Source organism: Cupressus sempervirens, chromosome 4 (genome assembly GCF_028749045.1).
Source record: "Cupressus sempervirens isolate cs-2001-9-10 chromosome 4, ASM2874904v1, whole genome shotgun sequence".
Taxonomy (NCBI): domain Eukaryota; kingdom Viridiplantae; phylum Streptophyta; class Pinopsida; order Cupressales; family Cupressaceae; genus Cupressus; species Cupressus sempervirens.
Genome location: NC_143121.1, coordinates 173,155,153 through 173,181,844, shown reverse-complemented (window position 1 = coordinate 173,181,844; position 26,692 = coordinate 173,155,153). Strand labels below are relative to the sequence as shown.

General features: G+C 38.1%; 1 protein-coding gene across 2 annotated transcripts in view; it reads right to left on the bottom strand.

Annotated features, from left to right (window-relative positions):
- The window catches only part of LOC149560533 (Alkaline-phosphatase-like family protein), a 194,224-nt gene that overhangs the window by 141,838 nt on the left and 25,694 nt on the right, over positions 1-26,692 (bottom strand). For both annotated transcript variants that reach the window (XM_089824719.1, XM_089824720.1), the window contains exons 4-6: positions 25,261-25,350; positions 24,976-25,095; positions 24,680-24,763 (exon numbers count right to left, since the gene is read on the bottom strand). In XM_089824719.1, coding sequence (XP_089680845.1) covers positions 24,680-24,763; positions 24,976-25,095; positions 25,261-25,350 — 294 coding nt within the window. The remainder of the gene's footprint in view (positions 1-24,679; positions 24,764-24,975; positions 25,096-25,260; positions 25,351-26,692) is intronic.

Below are 26,692 nucleotides of genomic sequence, written 5' to 3'. Positions count from 1 at the left end.
ATATACCTTTCTGAAGGGGAGACTTAAGCGTCACGCGTCTGTTCGGATACTATTCTACCCATCGGCTACACTATACATTTTACCAAAAACATCATCCCCCCCAAAAGAAAAGTCGTCTCCGGACGACAATTACAAAATATCCAAGAGAGATTAACAAAACGGAATACATTAACTGACTAACTGCAACAAGACAAATTTGTTTCTATTACACCACTTTCACATTCATCTCGTGCCTGCACCATACTGGTCTCCAAACCACGTTGCATCTGTAGCCTCTGCTAACACAATTTTGTCTCCTTAGCTGACCTTGATAGCCACCCGTGCCGCTTTCTCTGCTTCCAACTCCTGGGTACACTGAACCAAGTGTCGTCATACTGCCTTCAACTGGATGATCAACTCCTCTTGAGCTCTCTATGCATCAACCAAGACAACCTTACGTCCAAACACCTCTCTGAGTGCCACCTCTGACATACAAACACTCCATGCCTACAACAGCTTCAGGTCTCATCAACCGGTCACACTTCCGATTCCACACTCTTTGAGCCAACTACTAGCGTTTTCTACCCATTTATGTCCTTCCCTTTCCTTCGACATCATACCTTATTCATTCTGAACATTTTTTATTTGTCGTCGTTTTTTTTTTTTTTTTTTGCTCTTCCACTTCCTCTTTCCTGCACTTCATTTGTTCCTTTGTTGGGTTGGGTAAATTATTCCTCGACACACAGAAATTCTTCTCCTTCCCTATACGAATCTGTATGGCTTTCCCTCAAACTTTGTGAATCGACTACAGCAATTCCTCTTCCTTACTGAATCGGCTCCTCTTATGATGGTATGGCTTGGTTTCCTCTCTAATTGGCCATACCGACTGTTTTTCTTCTCCTATACGAAATTTACTGTTTTGTCGTAGCTTTATTCTTATCTATCCCTCCTGTTCTTTTCAGAATATGTCGTACGGTTTTCTAGTTATTTTGAAGGAAATTTAACTCCTTACATTGTACGGCTATGTATCTTCCTTCCTATTTTGACGCACGGCATCCGTACGACTCTCATTTACAGCAGCTTCCACACACCGTATGGTATATACCGTGCAAACTTCAGCCCTCGACTGCTATACGTAGTACGGCCCTCCTTCGTTCCTCCAACTTGGTTAAGTGCCATACGGCTTCTGCTCTCTCTTGGCTATTAACGTATGGTCTTTATCTTTTGCTCCTTCTGTGACAATCTCCATATGGCTATTGTTCAACACGCTTTTAATACCTCCATCCGTATAGCCTTTATATAGGTCCCAACACTTATGTAAAGTTTTTTCAGCCAGACGCTGCTCTCCACTAGCCGTAAGATCTACAGTATCCTATCATTCTTGGCTGTATGGTCTTCAATTTTCTTCCTTAGAAAGTATGTTTTCCTAGCCATATGGTCTTCAATTCTCTTCCTCCTGTGGCCGTATGGCTCCCAATTCCTCCTCCTGTGCTCTTCCTCTGGCCGTACGATCTCTTCCTTCTATCTTCTAGTGTACAGTGACCACCTTCAAAATGTCTTTACCTAGCCATACGGTCTTTATCTTTCTATCTTCTAGCGTACAGTGACTTATCTCTTTATCTTAATATGTCTTGTTCTATCTTAAGGCCGTACGGCAGACTGTACTTCTTCTTGCTTGTATTGTCTATAGTTCCACCATCATATTCAAAATTTATTTCCAGTTCCTTCCTGTTTTTATTACTTTATTACTTCGCAATTTAAAACTATAGTTTATTACTTCATACTTAAAAACTATGTTTAACTCCACATTTTATTTACATATATACATTATTTACAGTCATTTTTTCTTTCTCAGTTGTACATTATTTTCGCAGGGGACCATTCCTTTCATGGTATATTTTTAACTTTGATCCATTTACTGCATCTGGTATTTCCTTTTCATCCAGTGTCCATAACTTAATTGCTCTGTTATAGCCAACTTCCCGTAACTTGTACGGTCTAACCCATTTAACTTTGAACTTTCCAGGCCTGATTTCATTCCACCCGTTATGCTTCAATACTAACTGGCCTGGCTGAAAATTATTTAATTTTAAGTGCTTATCGTGCCATGCCTTCCACCTATTTTGTGCAACTTCCACGGCCCATGCTGCACAGTTCTTATTCATTCGGTACGACCGCTTTCATACGAGTACTGCACCTTCGATCAATAGTATTCGGTGAACACATAGCTCCGGTGGCACTCCTTTTAAATCTTTATATATCCAAGCAAAAACATCCTTGTAGTCCATGAATATTCTGAATGTTGCCGCCTTCAACACTAGGTTCCAATCATCTCCTACAAGAATGTTCTTTGGATTTTCCTCATCACCCAAGTTCATTGTTTTCACCGTAGGCTCTTCATACTTCACCGGTTTATCTTCACTGAATGTATGGGCCGATGTTTCATCCACCTGCACTTCTCCCTCCTTCAGTTCATTGTACTCTGGGAACTCATTGCCGGCTTTTCCTTCCTCGACACTCAACATGTTGCAGCATAAAGAGACCTCATAATCTTCCATTTGCCAGTGTAGCAGTTCGTTCACCGAATCTAGGTCGTCATCAGTTGATCCTCCTAATCTCAACACCCCTTCTTCCTCTGGTTCCATCCTCCTTTTGCCTTTGTCATCACTCTCACCTTCTCCTTCCGAGTTCGACGATGCTACTTCTTCCCCTACCATTTGTGTATGCAAATCAATTATAAATCTCCTGCATCCTCTCTCAATGGGCATATCAATTATAAATCTCCTGCATCCTCTCTTGATGGACAGGGTGTTCCGTTTCAATTCATGCTTTACCTTTGCCTGCACCAGCCACCCCCGTCCCAGGATGGCATCGTACCCCCTTCTCTTTAGTGGAATGACCACAAAATCCAGTAAAAATGGTTGTGTCCCAATTGTTACCGACTGTGCCATCAAAGTTCCCAACGGCTTTATCCCATGTTGATCCGTTGTGAGTAAATGGAAAGTAGGTGGCCATAGCATGGGTTGTCCAAGCTTTTTCCAAATATCTTCCGACAGCACGTTCACCGCCGATCCTCTGTCTACAATTGTATCCATCAACACAATACCCAAAATGCCCATCTCCACTACTGCCGAGTGTCTTCCTATCATAAGTGCCAATAGCATCGGGTATGTTGCTGCCGCCGTTGTTTCCTTACTATCCTTTGCTTCCTCTGTCACTCTCGGGGATGGCGTCATATTTATAATGGATGTACGCAACTGTGGCATCGTGAGGAGGTCATTTAGTTTAATCGGTACTTCTGTTTGCATTGTCTGTTTCATCATGTTTTGTTCCGCCAAATTCCTTTTCTAAGTTTCGGCCGTGTCCTTTACTTGTGATTTCTCTACTTTCATCTGCTTTTCTATCTCTGTTCGTGTTTTTTGTAACCTCTCCCTCTCTTCTTCTGCATCCGGATATTTCACTTTCCTCGCCTGCTCCCGTGTAACTGCTAGTACTTTCTCATCGCACATTTCAATGCTTAATAGATTTACCACTTGTTTTGGACATTTTGCATCTTCATGGTCCCCTAGACCACACCATCTACATAGTAGTTGTGGTGTCTCCTTCGTAGGACAATCCCTAGCAAAGTGGCCCCAGAGATTGCATGCTCGACATTGTATCATCGGCCATCCATTCGTATCATACTATATTCGGCTCCAGCCTCCGTTATTGTTGTGGTTTCCACCCCTTCCGTGTCTGTTATTATTGCAATATCCACCCGAAGTTGCATCATTGTTTGTGTTATTGTTATTGATGTTGGACGCTTCCTGCATTAGTAACACCTGCTGGTGTCCTTTTGCTTTCATATTAAACGGGCACTCTTTCAAGGAATGTCCCGCCACCTGGCAGATGTCACGGTTTCTTTGGGCATGAGCCCTTCGTATGGCCATCCTCTTTGCAATCTGTGCACCACAGTTCTCCCTTCACTGTGTCCGGATTCTTTTTCAAATTCTTGAATTCTTTCATCATCCAAAGCATATCTTCTGTAATGCTCATACCTTCTTGTTTGACTCCTCATCACTACTGCTACTTTCTAAGGATGAATCATCTGAATCGGAGGATTTATGCTTTTTCTTCTTACTTGTCTTTTGTTCACTTTCTAAATTCATTGCACAAGTATACAAGCCGGTGTACAACACCGGTGGTACAATCTTCATCTTCTTTTTCAAAGCCGGCTGTAGCCCCTCCACAAACCACCGTTTTTTCAAACCATCCGCCTATTGACTTTCCATCTTTTCGACCAGTTCTTTCAGTCATCTAGCATAGGCTCGGACTGTTTCATTCCTTCCTTGTTTAGTACTATACATCTCTGCTACTATTTCATTATCGTCTCGAAGTAATCTGAACTGTGCTATAAATTATTTTTTAACTTTCTCCCATATACTGAGTTTCTGAGGACTAGTGTCGGAAAACCAATCTATTGCCACACCCCGCAGGGCCACTGGGAACTATCTGACCCAATCGTCTTCATTCGTCACGCCATTTGCCATCCATATGGTTTCACACATTTTACAATGTCGCGCTGTACAATCACCATGAAACTTGGGTAATTTTTCTTTAGGACCTGCCATTGTTACTTTCCTTTGATTCAGAGGTACTTGTGTACCCGCGTTGTTCTGAGTGCCTACACTTTTCTGAACTCCCGCACTGTTCTATACACTCATGTTGCTCTGTATAACAATCTTGTTTCCAACAACCGTGTTGCCTGGTGAAAGGTCTTCTTCAAGTGAGGTTGTTCTATTCTCCGCTTGTATATGTCCGTCCAGTGTATTGGGAAAGAAGAGATCACTCCATGCTCATGCTCCCTTGACACTCTAAGCCGTGCGAGTTGCTTCCCTTTCGTTCAAACACTCTCCCCTCGGCATTTACAGGTTAAGAAACTCCTCCTTTGTTTCTTCTACCAAATTTAATCGTTGTCGAGTCTCCTCCAACAATTCCTCAGCACTCCTCAGTCTACTAGGCGAATGCACTCCCTCCGTCTATGCCTCTTCACCTCTTCATTGCCCCTCAGCAATCTGTTGAAGCCTCTGCCTGTGCTCTACTTGCTAAAATTAAAACTTCTTGTGTTGTACGTAGTTCATCCTTATCTTTCACCTTGTTCCTATCCTTGTTAAGCAAATTCGGCATTAATCTTCATATCATTCCTTCGTTCCAAGTACGCCTGGCAACGGCGCCAAATGTTTACCGTACAAGGTAAGAAACTTAACACATGTAGTATAGCAAGATTCAATGCAGAACAGATACTTTATTCATATATGCACTCAATGATTACAATCTGAATACAATGATTACAATGCTCACCATCATGATTCCAAAGTCCATCTCAGACGTGTACATATACCTTTCCGAAGGGGTGACTCAAGCGTCACACGCCCGTTCGGATACTATTCTACCCGTTAGCTACATTATACATTTTACTGACAACAATGTATTTGACTTCTTGCTGGTCCTTATGGTCTTCCTTAGCAAAATGTGCGTCATTAGGATGGGGGATGGTGGAAAACTTGTTCTGGTTGTCATGCCCACAAATGGTATTAATTCCTTCAACAATTTGTGGAATCTCCAGAGTTCTATTTTTTGGTTCATCTAACTTGTGAATGGCTGCAAAAGAATTTGGATTTTCAGTCTGATCTAAGAAGTAAATGTGTCATACTTAGCTGGAGATATAACTCATACATCTCCTTCTCTTTATCTTCAGCATGTTTGATAGCTATATCCCTGTTTTGAGCAACTTCAAGTAGTTTGGTTTCATTCTTTCTAATGCCCTCTTAAGAGTATGGAGGTATGTATGCATTATTGATTTCATTCGTTATTCCTTTCTCTTCTTTATAATTATTAACTTCCCATAAGGTTTCATCAATGTTTTTATGGGTGTTATAAGAGTTCACTAAAGCTGCAATAACCATATCATTTGATACTTTCAGCTTATCCTCCAAATTATATACTCCAAAATCATCAGCCTAAAATGGGATTTCTAATTGGTCCTTCAAATCAGCCCCTATAGTAACATCATCTTGCTCTAGCTTTTGAGTACTAGATTCAATTTCAGCTGTACCGTTTTCAGAGTTTCCTTCTATCTTCATTTGTATTGTCTCATCAACTATCATGCCATTGTTTTCAAATAGTCCATCTTCATGGAGAGGTACCTTTTCATTTTTACACATATCATGTTAGTAGGCATTCTCATGAAAGTTCTTATCAATAACCACTTCTAAATCACCAAATAAAATGCTAGAATAATCCTTACCATAAACGATAGAAGAACCCCTCTCATAGTTTTCATCATGTTGAAGTTGGACTAATGAGCCCTTAACTTCCTCAGTGCTGATTTGTGCTTCTTGAGTTGACTCTTCTTCGTCATTACCCTCACAAGTGTGATCAAGTGACCAGGTGTGCTTGCAAATAAAACAAGCCTGCTCTTTCCTCATTTGGTTCCTGCTCATTTCTTGAGATTCTACAACCTATTAATCCCTTGCTTTTGGTTCTTGTTTAGCCTGTTGTTGTTTGTACTTCTCAAATTTTGGCTCACATTGTTTGAGCACTCTATTGACCAGCTTATAAGCACTTTGTGAAGCCTCTTGTTTCTTGTTTGAAATTGTTAACAACATTTGTATAAGTGGTTGGAAATGAGCATCACTCTTATTAATTGTCATAACCATAATAGTTTCCATTGTAAAAATATACGCAGGGTGCCCTTCTCCAATTGTGCCCACAAAAAGCTGAAACATGGTATGAATCAAATCGATCAATCCCAAGTCAAGTAGAAGATTACACAATCTGACTTCTACAGAAGATTTCAGTATGGCTGCCCTTCTAGGAAATTGACTACTATTGTTGTCACCGAGATGTTGAAAACTATCAACAATAAGTTGAACTACCTCCTTCATGGTGTCTTCTTCATAGGGTTCCTGTGGTCCAAAAATTCTTATGACCTCCATTGGGCATGAAACAACTAGTAGCTTTATCTTGCTATCAGAATATTCCGGCCACTTGGGATGATTAAAAGTAGTTATTGCAGGTTCAAGAGCAATCTGCAACAAGTCATGGGGTGATTGCTCTACAATGGTTAAGCATCCTTCCAATTGGATTAAGGTGATGAGAGTAATTTTCCCTCTGTGTAATTCTAAACCAGGTTTGCTACCTATCTCATAGAGTTATTTGGCCAACCTGTTATTTGTTGACATTTCGAATCTCGAAAGTCTATCTTGTTACTTCTCTACTTGTGAATGCAATCTATACTATAGTATTGTGATTGATTTTCAGTCCTTCCATGGCTTGCCTGCTGCTGCAAGATAATTTAGTCTGCAATACTTCAATGGATTAAGATGTTATCCTTTGGTACTCACAAACATACTCCACCTTCGTTTACAAGACCATTACGCATCCATGAGTTATGAATTTCATTCATTTCCCTATGGCATGTACACCGGTGCATGAAATTACTGTCTTCAAACAACGAAATGCAAAATACATGTCACTCCAGCGTTATTACTGTTGCTTGAAACAACAAATTCAATTTTTGTAAGAAATATCTGTAAAGCATTGGATGGAAAATTTGAACTGCTCACTCTACCGTCTATGCCAATTTTAATTTGCACTCTTCTTTCAAAGCTTTCTAAGATCTGAATGTGTACATATGACTGCCATCAGTACAGGTTGGAATTTGTCAGGTTAGGATTTGTTGGATTGACTCTCTCTCAATAGTGCTTGGATATTCCAACTCGTAGTTTCTTAAATGAAGACTTTTTGAAAGCTTTCCTGAATAACTTAACTGCAACCAATACGAAAAACTGAGACTTCCCAATGTCAATGCACTAGCCTGCAAATTGATATCTCAAGGGAGGTAACATTTAAATGCCAATTGAACATCCAAAAACGGCTAGAGGAGATAACAACAATGTAACATGGGGACTCGCACACCCCTCCCAAACCTCGAAGTACCCATCCCCGAGATGTCCCCACACTAGGTGCTTGAGTACCCAAGTACCCCCCACCTCCGCCATTCTGCAACCATGCCGCTGCTAGGATGCGTACTTGAATTTCTATTTGAGTTTTGATTTTTTAATGTTACTATAGTGTGTGTAATATGTTGAATGTTCAATAGTTCTAAGCTCATGTTGCAATTTTGCCATATTCAATTATTTTAATTCGCTATGTTCTACTAGACCATCATTTCATAACTAGCATTTCAAGTTTTATGTGTATACTATACCTTCCCTTGCTGCCGTCCCCCAGCCGTCCCGAAAATGAGGCCCATTTTCCCCACGTCCCGAAAACTCGTCCTGATGAACCCTAGTACTGGGGTAACACTGGATAACAATATAGAAAATGATAGTTTTATAACTAATGCCAATATATAATATACCCTTGACTGACACCGAAAATAATTTGAGGATGTTGAGCCAATAAAATATCATTTTCTAATTACATCGACGGCAGCTCCTTTGAATGAGAAATTAATAAACTCCATTCCTAGAAATGTTGTTTCTCCACAACGTAGACTCTGTCATCTACACAAATCTGGCTATAGTAATGTCAATTATTGGATGACTCCATAAAATAAACACTTTGTCTCACCCACTTTGCTTCTGCTAATTGGAAGATGGAACTTACTTCACTCTTCAACCCAATGGAATTCCCTAACTCAAAATTCTCCTCTCTTGAGCGCATCCAACAACCTCTCTATCCTCTGTTATCATTCATCATGTGTTGACAAATGGATTTCAACTCTCGTTTCTTCCTCATATTACTGTCATGTTTGTTGCAAGGATTCCAATGGTCTCAAGATGTCAAAGTCGCTATTTTATGTTTTCCCAGATTATGAAAAGTCTCAAAAAAATTAAGAATTACAATTTTTGTGCACTGCCCAAGCCAAAGGAGATACAATTTGTTTGTTTGCTAAAACAATTTTCTTACATCAAGAGACCACTTGTATTTGGCAACGATATCATACCATTCACTAGTTCTAACTCTTGTGTCGAACAAACACCAATGATGGGATAAAATTAGTGTGATACCTTCCTTCTAAATATTGATAGAAGATGCTTTCTAGTATTCTAGCAAAATGCAAAGCGTTTCATAAAACAGATGTTTTTTGTCCAAAGCTAATGCCAAGGAAATATTCTTGTTAACAACTCGTGACGATAGCCAAAATTGGTTCAAATATTTGTCTTTGATGAAACAGCTTGTTCTCTCATAACGTGCATCAATTTGTAATATTGTATTCCCGGTGAATTATGAAGTACCTATTCAAACGAATTAACTCACGAACCAAACAACTACTTATATATTTCACTCATTAACATGCACTCATAGGACTAGTTCTTTTCTGTTTAGACACAACATGATAATCATGAATAATCCTTCTGTACAAAATCTAATGGTTGGATGAGACAACCAGAAAAAGAGTGCCCATTTGAATGCAAATCTCTGAATTCCCGACTTGTAACGCTCCAAGCAATTGTTGAATCTGTGCAATATGTAACGAATAGTCCTCAACTCCCTTAGCAAATAAACTCCTTGTGCCTAACGCGTCAGCTATTGTGAGACGGAATTTCAGCCATGGAGAAGGTTCAAACAATGATGTTCACTCCAGCATTGAGATTTTGGGAATTTGTGTTACTGTAATCGAGCAAAGAATGTTCCTAGCAAATAACTAACGTTCTTGCTTCACATTTGTGACTATCTGCTACCCTATAGAGAAACAAGCTTAGTGATTTCCAGGGGGATTATATTTCAATCACGGACCATATGAAAAGCATGAGTTTTGTAAATGTCGCATAATAATTCCTGGCACTACAATTCCCTAGAAAAAGTAAAACATTAATCAAGAGCTTATAATATTATTCTCCGCTCATATATTTGAAAGAAAGCTATAGTCAAAACATATAGTTCTCCACCAAGTCCTTCCAACCAATAAGAATGCCAAATTTATTTTAATTATTTTCCTTTGACTATCCACGATAGTAATTAGATTATTTAATATTTCTATATCTCAGCGGTAATATGCTCCACCAAAATCCTTCTTTAATATGCATGACAAAGATAAGGTTTCACCAAACTTCCTTTGATATTCTCGTATTCTACCAAGGATGTTTGTTGCGGCAACTATAGTCCCAGAAGTATTAACAGTTGCCTCTTTAATTTAGCAATAGAAGCCCAAAATTCCAATTTATCTATATCGGCTTCCACAATGATAAATGAAAATTTCCGACCCCAAAAATTAGAACCCTAATAAAATATTTAAATAGAGACTTCAGAGAATAATATGGCCTATTGCTCTATTGATAACAATTAAATAGTCCTCCAAATATTTAGGTTTTTCCAAACAGCTCTTTGCTTGCCAAATTATATTTAAATTATTCCTTTTGCCTTATAAAATCAAAAGTTGCCATACTTCAGTCTACCACACATTAGTGTATAATATAAACTCTGGTATGCCAATATTTCATTTGTGCAATTTTAACCATTCAGAATGGCAGGATACACTGCTCTGATACCACTGTAATATCCTATTCGGATATTGTCTCCAATTTTATCTCAAAATAATTTACAGAATATAAATAGATCTCTTTTGCAAATAAACCCAGCAAAATAAACCAACAATGAACCAGTAAATGCTCATTAAAAGACCTCAATATAAGTTATTGCCTTATACATCAGCAATAAAATAACCGAATATCGAAATCCAATCTTAAAAACAATTGCGCAGTCAAATTGGAAAGAAACAATAAGATTGCACCTCTCAGATGTGAATCCACAACAGATGATGAATTAGGGCTACCTCCAATCCACCTACAAAGTCCTGAAGGTTTTCGTCCTTCGACTTCAACAAGAGAACGCTAGCAACTTCCCAAAGTTTTCCAAAGAGAAAATAAAAAATCAATCTCAAATCCCAGCATCCCCAAAATGAACTCCTCGTCCTTCTTTAAAGCTCAACACGGCGACCCTTCAATTTCCTTCCTCTCCTCTCATCCTTTTCCTTCTTGTCCTCTTTTAACTCCCTCTATAATATTAAATTGACCTATTTTACAAAAAAAAATTAATTCTCATAAGTCAAATTTAATATTATATGTATTCAACTTGAGAATTTCTAATGCCCCAAAAAGACGACATTATAAAACATGATGGGGGGGGGGGGGGGGAAGTGTTTCTTTTACATTGAATACTAGTTGCCAATTTTGATCAAAGAAAGAAAAAGATGAGTAGGTTTTGATTTGGATCTGACTATGCAACCTCTTCCATGAGTATTGGGACCTAGAAACCCTTAAATCAATAGGTAATAAGTTGGGTGTCTTTGTTAAAGTTAATGAGGCGCTCAAAACAAACGAGTTTAGCATGTGTGCGCATATCTGTATCCTCTGGCAAGCGATTCATCGCCTACCTGAAATCATAGAGCTGAAATTAGGGAAGGAATCTAGAGGCAATCAATTAAAATAGAAGATGTGATAGAATCATGTTCAAATAGCAAAAGGATAAGACAGCCACTGAGATAATGCATAAAGAAAGGGAAAAGGATTGGCTTAAAATCCTCTAACAGATTCATTAATCATGCTCCTTGAAATCAAGCAAAGGAACGATCATGGTGTACTTTTGAATCACACAATGCTCAATCTAAACTTGAATAGAGATTAGACTGAAGGCGGGATGGACGGGATAGATGTAGATGGGCTACAAAGAATAGGAATTGATCTTCTCTTGTTGAGTGGAGTTTGTTGTCAAGAGAAAAATTTGCACACAATCTCCGCTACTTTAGCATGGTGATGGACATCTCAAAGTTGCGACAATCAAGGCACAAGTTAGATGATGGATTCGAGGGATATCCACAAGCAACTACATGCAAAAGTTTAGGTTTTGAAAGGCATTTCTACCCTAGGGTCGCAAACCTTCAACACCAAGTGGAAGAGTATACCCAAACAGGAGAAAAAAAAGATATGTCCCACCAAAATTGAAGTAGGCTGCCAAATGCCAAGTTGAAGTCGAATTCTAGGATAGTAAAACCAAGTGTCAACTCTACAGAGGAAGCTTATTCAATAGGAATTAGGTGTGCAGTTGTCAAGGGAGAAACTAATACCTCCTCCTCTAGTAGTGCACAAAAAGCCTTTCACAAAGGTGAAGATGGGAAGGCTAGAGAGAACCAAATATTTTTGGAGTAGAACTTAGCAGAGTTAAGGGATATTGGAGATGAGATTGAGGGGGAATCTCATTTCAAACACATTCAGATTTCCCCAATCAGAAATCTAGAAAGCTCCTTTCAAGAAGCCAAGGATAATGGGACACTTTTGACGAGGCGGATTTAAATTATGTCTCAACTAATGAATTGGGAAGTGAAGATGAGATAGGCTTAAGTGTTCAAATAGAAATTCTTGAGAAAAGAACTTTTGAATAAAACACAACTTCACAAATACTAAAATTGGAGAAGAAGAAAAAGGAATGCCAAAACTATTAGAATGAAGCTTGAGATGGCGGGAAGCGCAGATGAACAAAACAAATTGAGATTGAGAAAACGAACACTTTTCTCGATAACAGTGAAGATCCTTTTGTTGAATGTCAGGGGCTGCAATACCCCTAACAAAATCCATCTAATCAACAGGTGTCTTGATTAGGCAAGGCCTAACTAAATTTTGTTGTAGGAGACTAAGTTGAAAGGGATTAATAAGAACTCATTTTGTAAATACATCAATAAATGGAAGCGTTGCCTTGTTGAAGCCATTGGAACATCAAGTGGCTTAGGTGTTCTTTGGGATGCTTCAGCTATGTCAACTGCTATGGTTGGAAATGTATTGGCACTGTCTAAAAGTTTTTTCGAAACAGCTAAATATAGATTTTCATGTTATTAATGTTCATGGTCCCAATAGCTCCTCAGGGAAAAAGGAACTATTGCAAGGAATCTCAAAGACCCTCTCTGATGGGGTTAATGGCATGTGTCCTTTGGGTAAAAACTCCTTCATCCGTCTAATAATATGAAAGGAGAAATTGGGTGGCAAGGTCAAAGCCAAAAAGATTTCAATGAATTTGTCACCAACAATGGGCTTATTGAAGTGTTTTTCAAAAATGGTGAATTCACGTGGATAGACAAGAGGAGTGGTTTAGTTAATATTGCAAGGGGAAATAGTAGACATATCCTCCATCAATGCCAACTGAGGGGGGTACTTAGATTCAAAACTTGATATATTTGTCTTGGCTAATAACTAGGCAGAGACACAATGGACTCGAGATGTTGATATTCTCCTAATAGCAGGGTTTGCTCACTGCCCCATCAATCTTTGAATACAAGTGGAGGTGGCCCAAAAAAGATGTATTATAAGTTCAGGATGATGAGGTTTCATCTAGATGGTTTCAGTGAGTTAGTGATGGGATGGTGGAAGAATGCTCCTTCTAGAATAGGTAATAAGACTTGGATTGTTTTCAAGAAAAAAGATATTTCTCAAAGAACAATTAAGGAGGCGGATTAGGGAAACTTTAAAGAATATTTTTAAAGAAAATTTGAGTCTAGAAAATGTTTGAGCCTGCTTCATACTTAAGTAATAGACAAGGGAATGTTTGAAGAAGACTTTACTGAAGAAAAAATGCGACACAAATTGTACTCCAAAGTCTTATCAAGGGAGGAGGTTTTTTAGCGTCAAAAATCTCATGAAACATGGTTAATGGAGGGTGATCGCAACACAAAATTCTTCCACAATTTGGTGGAAGTTCACAGATCTTGTAGCATTTTTTTCTCACTTAAAGATGCTAATAGTGACACCATTCAAGAAGCGAACAAATCAACGAGGCCATTCGATACCATATAAATTTCGCAACACAAAATACTTCCACAATTTGGTGGAGTTCGTAGATCTTGTAGCAATTTTTTCTCACTTAAAGGTGCTAATAGCAACACCATTCAAGAAGCGAGCAGATCAACGAGGAGGCCATTAGATACCATACTGATATTTTCTCGAGCAATAGGAATGATGTTCATGACGACTTGGGGATTTTGGATGTTACTCCTTCATGTATTTCAATGGTCCAAATCTTCATGCTAATGAAGTATCTGTGCCAAAAGTGAAATATGCTCTATTTGGCCTTTAGGGGATGAATCCTAGTACCTGATCAGTTCCCAACAGCCTTTTTCCAGAAGTTATGGGATATTTTCTCCCTTGACTTTTTAGATGTGGTAGAGGAATCTACGAAAGGTGGTTTCATGTTAAAGGATTTCAATAATACTTTCATCACTCTCATTCTAAAGCATCTAGAGATTATCTCCTTTGATGACTTCAGACCCATCTCTTTATATAGCATGATCTATAAGATTGTTTCAAAGGTTATAGCTAACAAGTTAAAAATGATCTAGAGACGGTGATTTCAAAAAAACAAAGTGGTTTCCTCCAAACAAATCAATTTATGAAGGTGTTATAGTGGCACATGAAGCAATAAACTCAATAAGAAATGCAAAAACATTGAAAAGGATGGTCAAATTAGATAAAAGGAGGGCTTACGATAAAAAATATTCCTAATAGAATTTTTTTGCTAATGATGTTGGAAAAGTTTGGTTTTTGCAAGGAATTCATAAACTAAAATTTAAGTTGCACAAGAACTTCTCGCCGATATCTAGTAAATGGTAGCCCTCAAAGTTTTTTTGATTCTACAAAAGGCTTAAGTGTTGAAAGTAAAATCCACCAAGATACCTAGGGGGGTGAATCAATTTCTGGATCAAAACAACTTTTATCAACCTTATTTATTCTGAAACATGTAATTAGCAAATGCAATAATCACAAAAAGATACTCATACACAATAACACCAGATTTGTTAACTAGGAAAACCCTTGATCAGAAGGAAAACCCCAATGGGGATGGTACCCACAAAATGATGTACTAATATATAAGTTCCTTGTAAGAGGATGGACCCTGTTAGGAGTCAATGAATTACATTCAGTACATATCAGTCCTTGTTAGGAGACTTTAAATCCTTGTGAGGAGATTCCAACCCTATTAGAAGTTGGGGAAAGCAAAATGACCCACAGTCCAAACAGCTTTTGGGGCAAGACCACTGAACTCATTGTCCAAATAGCCTCAGTAAAATTCCTTTCAGAATAATACCAAATAATCAACTGTCCTCTACCACTCTCTATCAAATCCAAACACTTTCCTCGCTCATTGTGCCTCAACTACACCAAACACTTCTCTAATCTCAATATCAGCTTTACTAGAACTTGTATCCAAGTTCGCTCACTTGCATTGTTCGCATTCCACACTTGGTCACACAAAACCACTTACACTCTTTTACAAACAAGGAAAACATCTTTCCTTTATACCAAATCCTAATATTAATCATTGTGTCAGCCTTGAGACTTTCCCAATTTACAATTACAATATAGGACCACTTTAAGATAATACATTACATGTTACATTACATCTTTTCATGAATTACAAAATTACAACAAACTGTTGGCTCTTTGTCTTCATAACTCTTCGCACATGTTACTTTTGACTTTACCCACTTAGCCACATCATCTTCAATATGTCTTCTTCCTCTGTCTAACTGCCCTTATCCTGATTCCATCTCTGACAAGAGATATACTCAGTTTACCAATAACTGCTTCTCAGATATTAAGTCTCTATACAGCCTTCAATAAATCTCGAATAACTGTTACCAGTCTTCAACTTACTGCATGTGTGCTTAACCATGCCATATAAACATTCTCCGGAACACTCCCTTAACCGCGCAACATCTCATCTTCAAGCCTCAAACCACGCAATCTCAATCTATGTCTGCTACTCTGTTATCTTTCACAAAATTACCAATATGTTGACATCAATGACAAATACTGCCATGAATGCAACACACAGTCATGCTAACAATCTCCCCAATGCTCCAGCAATGCTACGATACTCCCCCATAGAAATATCATCAGCATTCATGCTAACATTAAGAAAAGGTAATCCAATCTCAACTTTTCTTTTCATAATAATGGTTGAAGCATTAGGAATGTTAATGACAAAAAATGGGATGATTTGTGTAAAGGATTAGCGTAGCTCAAGGGTTGGCCCCAGTTTCTCATCTTCAATTTGCAAATTATACCTTCGTTATGGGAGCAGCAACACCCAGAGAAGCCAGATTAATGAAACAAACACTACACAAATACAGCAGGGGTTCTAACCAGTGTAGTACCTAGAAGAAATCATAGATTTATTTCTGCAACATGCCATGTCAAAAGCAAAGGGAAATTTGCAGGATTTTGGGCATGAGGATGGGCACTCTAACGTGTAAATATTTGGAAATTACCCTTTTTGGAGAGGCATACAGGTCTGACGTATAAAGGGACTTAGTTAATGGTTGTCTAAGGAGAATGGACAGTTGGAAAAGTAAGTGGTTAACCTCCACAGGCAGAATCCTTATGCTGAAATCTATTATTTCTGCAATGCCTCTATTCTCAATGATGTGCTTAATGATCCCAAAGAAAATTATTAGAGTATTAGAACAGAAAAATGAGAAAATTCTTCTACTGATTCAAAAGTGACCTCTCAACCTGATGGAGTTAACTGCAGATAGCACGGGGATTTCCTCTACCCTATCAATGAATTACAAGAGACACTACTCCCATTTCTGAGTCGCTAGATCGGTTGTGTTGCCTTGAACCTTAAAATCAGTCCTTCAAAGACATTGTGCTTGCTCTTTCAGTAAAGTTGGATGCCTTATTGGTGGACTCTAATGCATGGAAGAAAGGTTATGCAGATATGAAACAATAGTAAGATGAGAATCACAACCAAATTGCTGAAACATCTGCAACTATTACCTCAGCCATCATGGAATTTGCTAGCTGTAAACAACTCCTGGACTCACATATCATACAAGCGTCACAGATCTAACACATAGATATGCAGCATCAACTAGACAATGAACAAGCCTCACTGAAAACAGAAACAAAACCTCAGCTTAAATATTGGGCAGCGGTCCGTAATGGGGGTCGGTCAGCCCCTCTTCTTGTTGGGGTGGAGGCTCTTGTCCACTCCAAACTAGAAGATGAGAGGGCTAGAAGAGCCAGAGAGCTAAAATTGAAGGTTCGTAGCCTCCTGCCTCATCACCACTGACTGATAGATGTGCCATATGCATTCCTTTGAGACCAGCTGGATCTTTTGAATCTCTCTCTAGATAGGGCATGGGTCGGTTCTGATTCCACCTTGTTCCTACATTTCCACAATTCCTCAAATAATTTCATGTGCTCAGGGCACAAAGGAAACTCTTTCCTCTACCATTGAAGATGTATCTGGATGATGACCTCACAAAAGCACAAGTTCTTGAGATTAAAAACAGGTGTGGGCACTAACAGTAGCAGCAGGCCGTGATGGCAAGTGGGCAATGATCCGTAACCTTAGGGCTGTGATTCGGGACAGCTTCTCCTTGGGTGGGTGGGCAATTCAGTGGCAGCGAATGCCAAATAATGATCACCGAGGTGGCTCAACAATAAATAGTGTAGCGTTGCGTCTCTACGCGTTAGTTGTTGGAATGGAAATGGTTCCTTTTGGTCTATGTCAAGCTCACTTCAAGATGTCATTGCCTCAGCTGACCTTCTTTTTATTACTGAGACCCATGAAGCCCTACTAGGCCTCTTCCTAGGGTTATACATTTTCACTGGTTGTCAACTTGTAGACATGAGATCAGAAGTTCCAAGAAAGAGGCTCAGGCAGGGTTTGCTTGCCTAATCAGCAGCCAATTTCAAAATATGATGTTTGTGGTTCATTCACACATCTTTGCTAGAATTTTTAGTGGCTTTGTGTGTGCCAAATGGCCTCTCGCCTCAAAAATATTTTCATTGCAATTTGTTACTTCCCTCTGACCTCCTCACCATATTCCATACACAACAGACCTGAGGGGGAGCCATTCATAAACATATTTAGTAGCATTACTAGGTTCTCTGACTTGGGGGATATTCTTATTGTTGGCGATGTCAATGCCTAGACTATGGACTGAAAGATTCCACTCCATGATCGGATGTCAAATTCAATATGTCCCTCTATGTCTAATTTGATCCCCCAAGGTCTCCTGAGGTCCTCCAATGATTCCAAGGGGGCTTACGAAGTACAATTGCCACTTGCTTTAGATGTGTGAGTCCTCAAACTTGGTGATCTTGAACATACTTCCTAGCCTCCTTGGTTTGATTTCGTTCACCTGTTGGCCTCATTGTGGGGGTGTGAGCGTTGTGGATTAAGCCTTTGCCTACCCGTTTCTCATTCTTGCTTTTAGCCACTTCACTGCCACCCACCTTCCACATGTAACCACACCCTCCACCTACACCTACCTAGGGGTAAAGTTTTTGGGCCCTTGCTCTATCTTGAGCCTGGTAATCCTAACTCGTATCAACAAGGTTATGGCTTTGTTGCCCTTATTGAGAATTAGTGCTTTAGACATCACTTCTAGGACATTTAGTCCAAGCTAACTCTTATGAATACTTTGATCCAACCAACTATGCTCTACGATTTTGAGGTTTGGGGTCGTCTCTATTGGAGCCAAACAAGGCCTCTATTAAGCAGGTCCAAACCCTTCTTCTTTGGTCTATTATCAAATGTAGACGAAATACACAGTATTGTTCTGATCAAGTTTAAGGCCCATCCTTTTAGTCTTGCTACAGTCTTCATCTAGTCTAGTTCTTACATTGCCTGTGGGGCTTTGCAGACCCCTTGGAGGGTCATCACAGATTATTCCTACCTGACTTATTGCTCCTCAGAGGCTATTGCATGCTCAGACCCCACCAATCAAACCCATTGTTGGTTTGCCCAAGCCTGGACTCTATTGGGGTCTATGAGATCGATATTAATCACCTTCCCCCTTCTAGTACTCCTAGACACCCCCTCATTTTTTGCCAACTTGGCAAGAGTTAACGTGCACATTAGGACGAACATTTATGGACAGTATATTCACACTACATGGACCTATCCTCCATAGAGCTTCTTCCTAAGATGGCATTCTATGCAGAGCATTTTCTCGAGTTACAGGACGAGGTCATTGTGCGCCCCTCATACCTATCTCATGGTTGGTCTCATGTTCTTTGTATCTCTCTTGGTTGTTGAGAGTGGGTTCTTATCGGCTTTGCATTTAGACCAACCACCATTTGGCTAGGGGGGATAGGATCTACCATCTTTGTGATGTAGGGGAAGTTGACACAAAGACTCACTTCATCTTTCGATGCCCCATTTACTATGAGGTCAGGGGTAGATTTTATTGCTTATTTAGTGACCAAGTCTCTCCTAACCTTCTTTACATATACAGATCAGAGGCGCCTTTCACTTTATCTTCAGGAAACATAGAGGTTCCAGGACCTCAACATGCAATAGCTTTTCCCCATGAGATCACGGACCCACCAACTCATCACCTCATTCTTCATTGTGTTTTCCCCCATGCGAGGCACCAAGTGGGCTTTGGATGCTCATCTAGGTCTCCCAGGGTTGTGACACTGCATAGTTCCCCCATTCAACAACAATTCTCTTCTGCTTCCAGCTCTTCCAAGGGCTCTCAAAGGCATCTTAGGGTCTCCTACCCTATGGCCTATCAATCAATTCTAGACTTCTTCCCAATTGATCGGAGCAATTAGCTGTCATGATTTCTGGTTTGGAGGTTTTTTCTTGTTGGTTGTTGGTTTGGTTTCTTGGTTCTTTTCTCTGTTCTTTGTCTTTCTTCTAGGCATTGTTTGGTGCTCCATTGTTCGCTAGGTTGCTGCTTGATTTTTAGCAGTCCCTTAGACCCTTTTGTTAAACATTAATAAAATTATCTTATGTTATCTAGAATAGTGCTATCTACCTACACAAAATTCCACTTCTAGCATGGGACAAAGTGTGTAAGGTTACGTTTCAAGGTGGTGTTAGGTTGAGAGATTGGCAAGTTTTGAATGAGACACTAGGAACCAAATTGGTGTGAAACATCTACTCTAAACCTTATCAACTTTGGTGAAAAAACTGAAGGTTAAAAATCAAAGACATAGGATTCTAATTATGCAAAATCCTCCTAAGGGCTTAGGAATATGGAGCTTATGTGGCATGTCGTTTGGTCATATTGGATCACATTTCTTGGCAAACTGGTAATAGAATGCAAGTGAAACTTTGGGATGATTCCTAGGATGGTTTCCCCGCCTTGAAAGAAAATGGTGAATTGCATGATATCAAATTGTTTTTCTTACAATGATGGGGTAAGAAAATGCAAGACAACTTGGAACTAAACTAGGGATATTTTGGACCGGAATGGATTTGAGAATCAATAGAGATTGAGAGTCTATTTGGGCAGCAAAAAGACTTAATAAGGATCATTTTTCAAAAAGGTAATTTTGATAACAATAAAAGAAGATAAATTAATTGGTGCAGTACTGTAAAAGGAAATTATTCCGTCAGGATTGAATACCAAATCCTATATAGATTAGATGGGCTTGAACAGTGGCCAACAAAACTCTATTGAGGAAAGGAGTACCTACCAAAGGCAGGAACATTTGCAAGGCTAGCAACAAGAGGAAGAATTTTAACTGGGGAAGGATGGAAGAGGCTTGGTTTTTTTGGGCCTACTAAATGTGTTATGTGTGAGAAGGTAAAGGAGAGTATGGATCACCTGCTTCTACATTGTGAATTTGTATAAAATTGCTCGGATATTTTGATATCTACTATGGGATGGCATGGAACCTTGCATACCTCTATTCAGGAAGTTTTTTGAGAGGTGGGTGGTTCCTTCGAAGAAATCAGCACTTTCAAGGGTGTGGAAAGCTAGCCCATCAATTCTTTTATGGGAGATTTGGAAAGAGAATAATAGGCATATTTTTTGGATAAAAAGGAAACAAAGGAAAGAATGTTTCCTAGGATTAATCTCTTGATAGAAGACTTGGTAGGGGCTGCAGCCTCAAAGATTCTTTCAATATTGAATGGATTTCACCATGGAGAACAAAAGGATTCACAAGATATGGTCGGGAATTCAAAACAGGCCTATTTATGGGGCCGAGCTAGGTGAATCCATCGGCAAAGGTAAAGAAGGATGTGGTATGGGAGAAGCCCTGAGATGGATGGTACAAAATTAACTTTAATGGAGCAACTAAAGTAAACTCGGGACCATCGGGGACAGGAGTCATTATCTAAGATTGGCAGGGTAATGTAGTAGCGTATAGTGAAAGGAAACTAGAGGAAGGAGCAAACAATGTTGTAGAGGCAAAAGCAACCCTAATGGCTATCACATTGGGTAAATTACTAGACTCAAAAAGAGTGCATGGACTATTTAATAATAGTCCAACAAATTTTGAATGGTAATTCAGTTGCAAGGCACCTACAACATATTATCAAGGCAATCCTAGACAAATTGAGAATACTCGATCATTTTAAAATGAGCCATGTGTGAAGATTGGCAAATCAAGAGGCAAATTGTTTGTCAAAATGGGCTTTATCTTTGAGGAGTGTAACAAAGTCAGGGTGGAGATTTTTGAACTTTAACCATCCACAACAAAGGAGAAGAATCAAGGATAATTAATGTATGATCAACTATGATGTCCCCTTTTTAGTTCGATCATGATTAATATGTGTTTAATCAATTATAATGTTCATGATATGTCATTTCAGTTATCAAATGATGTTATTATAGGAATTTACAGACAAAGGATGTAGATGTTATCCAAGTTGTCTAAATTAACCAAGTTGCTTAGACACCAGCTATGGACTCACTCAAAGTTTACATGTCCAAGTCTGTTGGGATAAGATGCCCTAGCATGGATTAATACAAGCTCCTCTGCTATACTCCTCCTTCCTTAGCCAAAAAGTAGTAGGGTTCAAATGTAGATATATAATTTTTGCTTTTATAGTTGACACTACAATCTCGTTATTGTAAATAATATTAATACTACAATAGTTATAAATATATGACCTATATTCATATATATAAATATGTATATCATATAGATATATTATATCTTAGAATCATATAAAATTATTTATTTCCTCCTACTTTTGAAGAAATCTCATTGTATTTATATTCTCCTTTATAATTATGATCCATTCAAAAAGTCACACCACTTCATAGTTAAAATCCACGTGAAAACTCACAACCCTTCATACTTACAATCTTTTTGAAAAGTCACAACCCTTCATAATTATAATCCTTTCAAAGAGTCAGAATACTTTATAATTACAACATTTTTGAAGTCGCAACCATTCATAATTATGACTTTTGAAGAGTTGCATCCTTTCAATATCATTGATACCTTTTGAGAAAGTCACTTCCTAATTTTCTTCACATTTCTTTCCTCTTCCATTATTCCTTCTTTTACTCCTAGCTTTTCCTCCTCTTCCTTTCTTCTTTTTGAAATAAACTCTACTCTATTTTATATCTTATTTTGAAGGAGTCGCGTCTCTTTATTAAGTTTATTACATATCTCTTGAATTTTCATTAGATTTAGTTAACTTATATTATTTTTTATTATATTATTTATTTACTTATTTACTTTCTACAATATTATCCTCTTGTAGTCAATTTTATTTATTTATTCATCCATTGTGATTTTATTATTATTTAATAGAATATTATTATTTATTGTTATATATTATAATAACATTTAATTACTATTTCTTATTTTTTAATACAAATACTAATTTTAATATATGATTTTATTATCATTATTTGTTTAAGAATGTTATCTTGTTTAATTATTATTAAAATTTTATCTTAAAATGGGGACATGACATCAACCCCCCATACATTGACTTTTTCATTTTTGAATTAAAAGTATAAGGTGGCGATTTTAAAAGGGCAAGGTGATGGCATATCCCTACGAATGGTGATGATGTAATCAAAAGAAATGAAGGCAGGGAGATTGATGAAATCTTTCAAGTGAGAGTGTTTCATAATTCCCAGCGTGGTGGCAAGTGAAACATTCATTATGAAGCATGCAATGAAGCACAAAGTACAAGAAGTACTTCGTTTTGAATGTAAAACTTGAAAGTGCTCTAAATTGGAGTTAATGCTTGGTTAATGGATGGGACAGATGTCCTACTAATTTGATTTAATGGTGCCAAGGGATGTGAAGGAAACAAATTGATCTTGTTGTAGAAAGCACAGCCACCATGGAAGCCACATTCACCCTTCTCACTACCAAACAGCACAAAGGCTTCTTCGGACCAGTAAAGGAACGATGTAATCCAAGCAGCTCTAAAATTGCTAGGTAAAAGCTTCATTGAATCAAAACATCGCTACCATTTGAAGGTGGACATCCAAGCTTTCATGCTAGCATGCGATTCAGAAATTGCAGAGGACACAAGGACCATTTGATGGGCCATGTACTCCATGGTTGGCGATGAAATGCTCATCAGTATGGAGTGCATTCTTGAAACAACAGTACCTGGAGTTGGTTTAACAACTCTAAAGTGATATAAGATACCGTAGAAGCAAGGAAGGTATTAGCCCTTTTCTGAGGTGGCCTAGAAGATCGGATAGGGATGAATACCAGATGGTTGTTCTTGAAGCATGGGAGGAGCTCATATTAGCACTGCGAAGACAAGAGTTCGAAGTCAACCAGAATGCGGTAGTAGAAGTGGGTCAGAACATACCACAGTGACAAAGATCACAAAGAGCAGTCGTAGCAGGAACAGTGCAACAAAGGTAAAATTAGAGTGTGGGGTAGGGTGTTTTTTGCCTCTCATATGCAGGGTTTAGTTTTTTGGTTTTTCATTGGTTTTTTATCTCATGTACAGGCATAACTGTATTAAAATTGTGTTATGCCTGTAACTGCTATGAATTCCCCAAGGTCTGTTAAGGGGTCCTCGATGTATTGGGCAAGGGTATGGTTCAATTTTATGTTTAAAAGGTGGCATTGGAATGTGGGTAGAAAAACTTGAATTTTCGGGTTAGGCTTTGTGAAGATCTTGGATGGTGTGGACTGTTACAGTCATTGATGTTGGTATGAAGATTACTTTACATATGGATTTACTTTTAATATTAATACAAAAATCGCTATTACTGACCCCAAAAAAAAGCAACCGCCAATTTTATCTTTTCTAATAAATTTTTCAACATTTTTAAATATCCCAGTAATCTCCAAATTAATGCCAAATAATTGATTTTTAAAATTATTATATATCAATACCACAAAAGATTTTTCATTTTTTGTTGTCTAAATAACTTTCATTAAAACGCACTGTCAATCACTTTCTTCTATTAATATAGCCTATAACGATGAATGAAGCTTTACATGGTTAGCAGGGTGCTTTAGTTCCTCCAGACATTAAACTCGCCATAATCTTGTTCTGATTACCCATGTGTCAATAAAGGAAACTTTTTCCCAAAAAAGTAAGTAAAACATGGGAATTGGGAACCCTGCTATCGCATCATAACCTAAATCCTCTTTTAAGAATACCAACATTGACAAAAAAAAAGTACATTTCAGCTCTTCTTGAAACAAAAGGTGGAATTCAATCTATATTAAATCCCCTGCTTCAAACACCTTTTTAGCTACAGGAGGTGCACTTTAACAATTTATAGCATTAAACGCCATAATAGAACCTAAATACCACATGTAGCTCCTGGGAGGCCATAGTGAAGCAATGACAACATATGACCAAGCCAAATTCCCAATGGCAAACAAGTTAAGATATATGAATATAAAACATAACCAGGTAACCTCTAAGAAGAAACTAATATATTGCTCAACTGAAATCTGACTATACATACCACACCAAGGAAATGTGCAATAAGAATGTCCCAATCAGTTTGATATAATGCTGGAAACATATGTTCAATGACACCATTATCCACCTGCAAAAGGAAATTTTTGCACATAATTATACCCAATACTGTGTATCTAGAAGAAGTCATCAATTTTGCAATAAAAAAAAGAGAAAATAAAATCAATCTCCCTAATAAACTAAAAAATAAATTATCATGTGAAATGAAAAACTAACATGATTTTTTTCAATGCCTGATCAAAAAACAGAATCACAACATTGATGTAGAATAAACAAACTTACAGTATGAAGGTCCTTAACATTAAATGATGGATATGGATAAGCTTTGTGAAAGTGGTTTGGAAATACTTGTAACCATGTATCATCACCCATCATGATCACACGCTTTCCATTCTTAATTAGCTGCAAAATTCATGAAAACAATTGTTGCTGCTATCAGCAATTCATCAATATTTTTGAAAGAGAACTGTGGAGCAGCTCAACAAAAATAATTTCAGTGGATTATATTTAAAACTTGCTATCTCACTAAAGGTTCTCACTTCATTCCTTTGAGTAGTATTCACAAACCTGATGTATCAAATTATCTTCAGTGATGGCTGGAGCTCCAAAGCTATTTCCAACATCAATAAAAGTTGGCAGTCCACCAGTTGTTAATCCCTGAAATAATTTTAGAACAGAGCAATTTTATGTTAGCTAACAAATAGTTTATTTTCACAATTACATTTCTGATGAAATATGAAGTTTATAAGAAAAACTCCAAGATTTATCCAGTCATAAATTAAGTATCAAATTTATACATTCCAAAATAGCTTAAGATCAACAAAAAAAAGCATTTTATGAAGCAAGCAATAACTTCATCAATTGTATAAGAGATGCATACAAAGAGCTGAAGTAAACAGTGAGACTGTAGGCTGCCATTTCCTTGAAAAGGAAGATGCAAGGCAGCCTTGCATGAAAATGGTTCACCACTTCACTTATGAGAGCTTAATGATTTTTAGAGGGACCAGGATATGCATGTGAAAACTACAATTAATAGATTCTTTAAGTTGTAGACTCAGTGTTTTGGGACAATGGTTCAGATATTAGCCATTTAGCCTTCACCAGATGATTAATGATAAAATGATCTAGTTCTTGTGCTTTTTGGTGCACTATAAGTTGCATTTGTTTCACTAACAAAAAAATTAAAGAAATAAACAGGTTCACTTACTCCACCTAAATAGGCTGCTAAGCCAATCCATGCCTGTACCATTTATAAACAGTCCAATCATAGTATATATTCTTGAGGTTATTAAGATCTTGTTTTGATTTAACTCCAGCCCAATAAACCCTCATATTTTTTTATTGGTGAATGATGACTTCTAAAACTATGTTCCAACTTAAATTCATGTGTGGACTATAATAATTGAGCATGCAGCCCCCAATGATCAGCTCGGTTTGGCAGACCACTCTAAGTGTGACTGCAGGCCTTAACTAATATGTGAGAGCACTATTGGGAAACTCTCCTTGCCCAGGGAATTAGAAGGAGATCTTGCCCTCACGACCCAGATGCTGTTAAGGATTAAGCTCCCTAAGTGTGTCCAGGCCAGTGGGCCTCTTAATTCCTCCATATTATCCAAGCAACAATTAGTATCCCATAATTTACACACAATAAACCCATAAGGAAAACAACTCCATGTTGATTGTTTCCAGACACACGTATTAACATTTCTAAAGAAATTTCCCCACAGCATTATCCCCTAAGACAACCCAAAACATCATGTTTATGCGATGTGTTAATCAACAAAAAGAAACTTCCAGAGACTCAAAGGCGTGATCAATACAAGTCAAAATGCTATTGTTCCTTGGTCCCACTGAAAATGGCCTTTCACATTTTCCGCAATTTTCAAATGTCATTTTGTTCAATTTTGTGATCTTCTACATTTAGTGGTAACACCTTTACTGGTAGAAGTGGAAACGTTTAGTGGTAACACCTTCACTGGTAAAAGTGGAAATGTTTATG